Source organism: Amphiura filiformis, chromosome 1 (genome assembly GCF_039555335.1).
Source record: "Amphiura filiformis chromosome 1, Afil_fr2py, whole genome shotgun sequence".
NCBI classification, from domain to species: domain Eukaryota; kingdom Metazoa; phylum Echinodermata; class Ophiuroidea; order Amphilepidida; family Amphiuridae; genus Amphiura; species Amphiura filiformis.
This window is the reverse complement of record NC_092628.1, coordinates 38,720,707-38,728,754: the sequence shown is the minus strand read 5'-3', so window position 1 is coordinate 38,728,754 and position 8,048 is coordinate 38,720,707. Positions and strand designations below refer to the sequence as shown.

The following is an 8,048-nucleotide window of genomic DNA, read 5'->3' as shown; positions in this document are numbered from 1 at the left end:
CTTGTCCACTACCACCCCCTACAGTAAAAACCCAAAATTACGAAAATGTCCTTACACCACAGTGTACGAACTTACGAAGCAAAGTTCATAGCATAGTGCTTTTTCCTGTGCACGGCTGCCCGGTAAGCCGTTGATGGCTCTCGACTGCAATGCCAGCATACCCAGAGAACCCGGAAGTAAACAAACCATCTGTGATTTCGTAATCACATCGCTGGCTGGATTGGTGGCATGACGTAAGTGATCACCATGGTGTCGCATGAAGCCCCTGCTCTTTATTAAAATCTTCTCTGGTAAAGACAGCATGCTGATTATTATTAACGATACGACATGAGTGATCCATGAAAATGTTGTGGACAATTTGCTGCGTATGCATGATATGTTTCTTTTCACTAGCAGCATATGTTCAGGTAAGCTTATATGCTATATGTAGCACAGCAGCTTTTAGGGGGGAGGGCATTTAAGCAAATCACCATTCAGTAAAATGACGGAGCAATAGCGTGAATGGATGGAGTGGGGGCAAATTGGAAGGGTAAAAGGGGAGCCAGTCAATGAGTAGGCTTTTTGGTAAGCTGAGGGGAGGGGGACACTTTGTGGTTTGCCAACCCAGGGGGAAAGATAATTATTGCATAGTCCCTTAGAGGGCACATACATAATTATTTTCAGAATTTTGTGGAAACAATTCTTGGAGCGATTACCAAATATGGTGCAATTAGTACTGGTCTTATTACAAGACTGCCCTACCTCAACCCTATTTAAAACCCTAACCCTAAACTTCGTAAACGAGGACTGGACTCAAGTCTAGCAAGTTGCACCCTATATTCGGTAATTGTATCCAAGTCTTTCTTAATGTTTAAAAAAAAACCATTTTTTTGGCTCAAATTTTCATTTCACCTGATACAGCTATTAAACATGCTTGAAAAGTGGCACGAAGTCAGATATTTGGGTTGAAAATACATTTTGGTAATTCTTCAGCACTATGGAGTATGGGCTTTGCCTGGCTTCGGCCTAATGTTGTAAGGGGCTGTGCAATAATTATGAGCCCCCCTGGTGGGAGGGTAAAATTTGGGAATGGGGAGGGGGGAGGCAAGAAATTTTTGGCGAGCCAAAAAAAGGGAGGGGGAAGCAATTTTTTGGCTGGCCGTTTGGAAATTATACCCCCCAGCTCATAACTATTGCACAGCCCCTAAATAAAATAAATCGTTTCTCAGTTTTTACCAAATAAATGTCAATATTGAGGAGGAGGTACATGGATAAATATTAATAATACGTGGGGCAATATCCTGTTGTAATTTTGCAGTAAAGTGGAAAACTAGGGTGTCCCTGAATTAAAAACAATTTATTTGTGGATGTGTTAATTGCATACATGAAGACCACCCCAATGAAAAAAAAAAATACACACTGTAGTGTGCAGGCATTTTTTGGGACAAATTTGGACAAAATAGTTGATTAGAAAGTTATAAACTCACTTTTATGGACTCAATTCCTACCCCAATTTGGGGAACGAACTCAAAGATCAATGGAGCTGTCTAAATGAAACTATTTTCCTATAGGGAGGTACCAAGGGTTAACCGTTAAACCAGTTTTATTTTGACCTACTTGTACTGGTTTTGTTACAGATGGAGGGACGGGGTCAGATATGAACCAAATTTAGGTTGATATGGTTTTGTGGATCGTTGTTTGTTGATGGGTTGTTTACTTAACAATGTATAATTTGTATTCATTGTTGTTATTTATCTTTGTTTGTTTCTGTATAGATCAATGATCCCGATGGACCCCTTTGGATGGTAAGTACTGTTAACAAATAATCAAAGAAATATAATGTTGAAATATGTATGAAGTGCCAAGATTATATACCTGTGACTTGGCTGCATTATGAACATGACATTGCTAATGCAGAAATGCAAGAAATATTTGTGAGAGTATATGGTCGAATCCAACGAAATGTGTACACGGCATGTTCAGGGCCATAACTTAAAAGTATTAATCAATTGACATTCGTTTTTTTTATATTGTTTTTATTCGCCTTGATCATACGCTTCGCGCCATATATAATAAGACCCCCTTCTGTGAAAAATTTAGACACAGAGACCCCAAAACATGCTATTTTTACCCATTTTTTCAAAATATTTCTTAAGGTATTTTTAAAAACATCTAAATCAGTTATGAAAAGAAGTCATTGGATTGAATCTAAATTGATTTCCTGAAAGGTGTGTATTCAAAGATTGCCTGTTCAATTTTTCACATATTTGTACATAATTATGAATTTTTTGTGATCATTTTTTGAGTTGTATTTTGTTACATTACCTACGAATACAATTTTTCATAGCACTAGATATATCTTTAAAAAATGGAAATCACTAATAAATGCGCAATTGATACAAGCTTTGATATGTCCAATACTGAAATGCATTGTATTCGGACATCTTTATTATTGTGTTTAGCTGCCAGAAATTCTAAATGGCACAAAGGTAGGTTTGGTAAAAATATGCATTACCTCCGAATACATGTTAAAAGCTGTGTCATTTCCACAAAGTGAGAGAATAGTAAACAATAGTTAAGGAATAGGTGCAGGGTAATACACTCTTTATTTCTACCAAGTTTCAATAGCCTGCGTTTAAATGTTTCTGAGATGTCAACAATAAAAGCAAGTATTCGTAGGTAAATTTCGGTAACCGAATATTACCTATTTAATACAATTTGACATCATGTCAGTATTGTGAAACACCGCCATTCATGCCAATGCCCATATTGGTACATAATGAAGGCCTGTATGTTTGCTATCAAATCATATGTCAATGAAAGTTGCGAATTCACATACATGCCCACCATGCAAAACCGAACTGGCTTAATTGTTGAAAAATATGTACTGAAATAGACGACGGTCTGCTCATTTGAAAGAAAAATCAGATTCAAAGAAGATTAGAAGGGGATAAATACTTGGATTTGTCAACTGTCATGTGTGCTTCATTTTAAATGTTTACCGACCTTCTGGTTTCTGAGTAATTTGTGTCCAAATTCATTTATTCGAAGGTAACTTTTGACGTTTTCGCTAAGGTTACCTACGAATACCATGGAAAAAACGACTGTTCTCATTGTCTCATGATCTAGACAACACAGTGATGGACCCTGTATAAACCTAATTGTAGTTGCCCTCAAAAGAAAGGCCACAAGACGTAACTGACTCCAAGATGGACTTCACAAGTCTGCAATAACGGTTTTAAGCGATTTGTGTGCAATTAATCAAATTAAAGTCACTTTAGTGCCTTTGTTTCTTACTTAAATCCTCTTTCAACCGCTGTGAACCGACATTATTAATACATGATAGGGTATCAATAAACGCACATAAAGAAAATATTACATTCAAAGTGCTTTATAAAATGAAGTTTTGATTGCGATATCCACCAAAAGTCTAATTCTTACCTACAAATACTGAAATGTTACTTACGAATACACCATAATACATGACATGTGTAATGAAGTGTCCCTGCCAATGGAAATTAATTGTCAAAAACTTTAAGCGGTACCCCAGGACACTATTATTACCCATATACGGATTCATTCAACAATTATTTATTATGTAAAATTGCTGATTAACTACTTGTATATCAAAATGAAGTGGTCAAAATCTTGCTAAAAGCATCAAAAAATTTTGATCTAAGGTAATAGCACTTATTCATTTGGACGTACCATCTGAAAGAGATCTAAAAACTACCATTTTATTAATTCATTACCATAATAGCCAAATTTAAACCTCTAAACTCAATATAGATATTGTTAAATCGCTCATGTTACCTACTTAATACCGGGTTTCTTCACCTTTTCATTGTATAAAGCGTTAGGTGTATGCGTATAATTCCTAATATTCTTGAAAACATATATCCTACTCGTTATTATACAATGTGTAAATTGATTCATACTCATTTGATAAATAAAATACAGAAACTGACCTAAACTTCATTTTCAATAATAAACTAGCATAAACTGACAAAGATCATATTGATCGCGTTATAATAATAAAAACAAATATTTTCTGGTTGAGCTAGAATTTTCCTGACACCCTGTGGTCTAAATTAAAAAAAAAAAGCGTTAATGGGAATATTCCATTTGTTTTAGGTTGATTAGTATTGCGATAGTGAAAGCATCCTAGTGGTATTCGTAGGTAACATTGGGTTTTGATATCACATATACTATCACACGCCCTGGATTTATTTTTCAAGATTAGTAATGGCACTTTTGGTTCCTATAAGGCCAATATGTCATCAATCAATGGGCAAAAGGAAAAAATTGTGGAGACATTTTTATTTCGGACTTTTATTTTTGGCCCGTGGACACTTTTGGTTGATTCGACCATATGTTTGTGCCCGTTTTATTTTACCCCATCACCAATGGATCATGTATTCAAACCAACACTGACAAATATAATTAAGTACAATAAGGTTGTAAATGCCTTGTTATTACTATGCACTTACAACCTTCTTGAATTCAACTAATGATATGTTCCTCATCTTTAATTTGATTTTCAGGCCATATATGGATTACCAGCAGTACTTACTTTTCTTCAAGTCTCATTTTTCAAATTTAAATGTGAGTTAAGTGTTTCTGGTTTAGGGACCCGTTTTCACAAAGACAGTGATCGAACTAATACCTTTTTAGTAGCTCCTATATGTGTGATAAATTGATTGAGTGTCTTTGTGAAATGGACCCTGATTTACTCTGTAAATTTTGTAATTCTAACATCTGCTTTGTACTTCATAATACTGTATCCTTTATGTTTTTGTTTTAACCCCCTGGACACTACTCATCATCTAACAGCATTCCTGATTGGTTGATAACTTGAAATGCTCATTTCAATTGCCAATTATGACTAGGCTATTTATGGTCAAACTTGCATTTGCAGATGATCTTATTAATACCCTCCTTGATTGGTTCAAAACTGGACACAATATTCATTTTGGCCAATCAGCAGGTAGTTCACATAGGGTTAAGTTTTGTTGATTATCAATAGGTAATTTTGCTCATTGCTTTCAGTTATAATCGATTCCACCTTCAATGATACCTGTCACTTTTGAAGAAGTGTTTTGATTTGATTTGATGAGACAGGTGCCCTGTTCAATTCTTAGCAAATCAAGGCCGTATTGATTGCAGATTTATTTGCTCCATTGCATTCACAATCACTCAAACCACCTCTTACCAGTGAATGGAATTTGTCTAGCGTGATATCACAAGGTGTCACCATAGCTAGAACATACAACAAAACTACTTTTAGGGTGCTGCTTTAGTATGAAACCATTTTTTTCATAAACTGATGATGCTAATTGTTAATACAAGATATGGTAAATTTTGCAGCCCACTGGATGATATCCCGTCTCATGTGGCTCCACACAGCAGTTTGTTTTCTTGGTGCTTTATATATATCCTATGGATTGTTGATCACCAAAGATACCAGTAACTATGGTAACCTCAGATGGTATGAGAAAGAAGAAGGCAGGTTGGTAGTAACTGCTAATCTTTGAACAAGTGAACTTTGTTCGTTATGACCAATTCCAACTAAAACGAAGGTGATTTACTACACTACACTAGTGGTTTCATCAGACTGGCAACTCGGCACATCAAACTGTTTCCTTTTATGGACAACAGGAAGCACCGTAGAGGGTGTGATGAGTTGGTCAAAGATGTTGTTGAGTGAGTAAAAGGAAAATCTGATGTGCATGTGATGATTTGCCAGTCTGATGAAACCACTAGTGTAGTGGTGAAATGTTACTAAAACGTGAGTAAATCGCCTTCAATTTCAGGTGTAATTGTTCATAATGAACCAAATTCACAGTAATTGCTCATTTTTGTCTCAATAAAAAGTTTATCTTAATTGCACCATCTTTTTTTAAATAAATTTTATTTTGAATAATGAAGAAGGCAACCTACATGCTTCTTCCTAGCATGGCATAAGACAATGCAAGACACAATTAATATATGCGAGGATCGGAAATAAACAATGCAAGCCCAAGAAATTGTGATTTAAATGATGTAAAATTGATTCTGATTTGTATACAAAATTTCTTTTTAACAAAATGAGTTCAATAGACTGACAACTAAATTGGTACCCAATGAAATGCACTATTTTTACATTTGGTCCACCATGATTGATGTTGAAATCGTATATTCTATGATTTTTGCACATCAGTACGATATGGTAGACTTCGCTGGCTCTTGGGAAATTGGTTCAAAAAAGTTATTTTTAATTATGTTACATCAATATCATAAACCAGAATGGATGTGACACCATATAATGGCTCTAATCTGAACATGTTTTTAGTGATAATAGAGGCCCTGCATGATGTTTAATTTTCTATTCATTACCGTTTTATTACCTGGAGATTTGATCATGTCTCACCTCCTTTTTCAACCAAATCGACGGTAATAACTCTTGTAGTGAGGGATCAACATGTAACCATCTATTGCCTCAGGCAAAACTCACTTCCTGGGAACCAAATACCAAACAAGGCCATTTTTATGTAACTCATTGACCCATTTGTGTTATATACTGCCTCTAGCTATAATGACATCCTTGTGATCTGCTAAACTCATTGACAGATACGAACCTCAGGAGGGAATTCAATTTTTGATCAATTCTCTCCAGGTAGTGAAACGTAATGTGGCTCCAAGCAAAGGATTTGAAGTGGTGCCCTTCACCATAATCATGACGCAGTGCAGTCCATTCTATCAACCTATTTGATCTTAGTGCATTTGTTATGTGTGTGAGATGAACTGTCACGTTAGATTTCAATCGTGCTTTTGTTGAATGCATTTGAGTAGTCCGCCGTATTTATGATATGATACGTCATATGCACAACCTCTATTGGTTGCAAATTTATTTTACACAACTTTAAATCTATTATTCTTTGTCAATTTTCTTGCAGAGAAATGGGTGGATTGGTATTTGTTGTTCTGTGGCTGATGCTGTGTCAGTTTCATGACAGGTAAAGTTGTATAGAAGGAGGAAGGGGTATGGAAAAAGAAAGCGAATCTGAGGGTCGACACAATGATGAACAATTTTGTATGAATTTATGACATGATCCCACTGGAATTAAAAAAGATACATATTAATTTATTTGATTTTGTTACCTTTATTGTTTGCGATGCGAACTTGGTAAAAAATTATGTTTTAATTAATTAATTTAACTTATAAATACAATTCAAATGAAAGGTATGTTTTTTCTATTCCTTTTTACTAGATCTATGTCAGGTGCTTGGCTGTCAGCATTCTGTATACCAGTAGTAGTATCCCCAGTATGCCTATGGCTATATACCTACTATGATGAAGCATACAGGGAAAAGCTACCAGATCACTGTAAGCAGGCACTGTGATGATGCAATGTAAAGATGAAGTGAAATCAAACATTTTATTGAAAGCGCTTTAATAATTACCGGTAGCTTGTTGTGGACAAATATACAGTAATATGTTGGATAAAATGCTAATGTATTTCATGCAACAAATGAATGTGGTGTATTTTTACCAACTGAAATGCTGATTTAATTAGCCGATTCATTAAATTCGTATCTCAGTATGTGTTTTAAATGACATGATATGATAACATCTGTGAACCCTGTTTTTTGCGTTCTTCAAAGTAGAAAATAGGGAGAGCTTATAATCTGAAAATCTTAGTAACAACAATGTTTTGATGTTGATTTCATGTTGTGATGGAACATCAGTGGCGTGAAAAGTCTTGCCCCGTGGGATGGTGACCCGCCCTGACATTTAAGACTTTTTGTGTTTCTGAACAAATTTTGTCAGTGTTTCTAACCAGTTTAGCTTCCATATGGCAAAATTTTTTATATGGCAAAATTTTTTGCACGATTCGCGTGCATTTGTAACGTTAACTGATTTTGTCGCTAAAAGGTGCCCCCCTCTGATAGTGCTGCGCCACTGTGGAACATGGACCAAAACGAGAATAACGAGTCCTTATAAACATATCTAGTTTTTTAAGTGCTCGGATAGCAATGTTTTCACATATTTTTTGTGGGACCTGATCTTTACATCAGACATATCATCA

The 8,048-nt window shown here is 35.4% G+C and overlaps 1 protein-coding gene across 1 annotated transcript; it reads left to right on the top strand.

Annotated features, from left to right (window-relative positions):
• Positions 1 to 200: 200 nt before the first annotated feature.
• On the top strand, positions 201 to 7,722 carry LOC140166169 (transmembrane protein 220-like). The gene is made up of 6 exons (XM_072189568.1): positions 201 to 407; positions 1,755 to 1,784; positions 4,524 to 4,584; positions 5,347 to 5,488; positions 6,915 to 6,974; positions 7,230 to 7,722. Exons 1-6 carry the CDS (start codon positions 339 to 341, stop codon positions 7,360 to 7,362), a joined length of 495 nt encoding a protein of 164 aa, XP_072045669.1. The 5' UTR covers positions 201 to 338; the 3' UTR covers positions 7,363 to 7,722.
• The last annotated feature ends 326 nt before the right edge of the window (positions 7,723 to 8,048 follow it).

Excerpts from the sequence above, each read along its gene's own strand:
- LOC140166169 (XM_072189568.1), top strand. The coding sequence starts at position 339 with ATGAAAATGTTGTGGACAATTTGCTGCGTATGCATGATATGTTTCTTT. Across the intron at positions 5,489-6,914 it reads TATGAGAAAGAAGAAGGCAG|AGAAATGGGTGGATTGGTAT; the intron begins GTTGGTAGTAAC and ends ATTTTCTTGCAG. Across the intron at positions 6,975-7,229 it reads CTGTGTCAGTTTCATGACAG|ATCTATGTCAGGTGCTTGGC; the intron begins GTAAAGTTGTAT and ends CCTTTTTACTAG.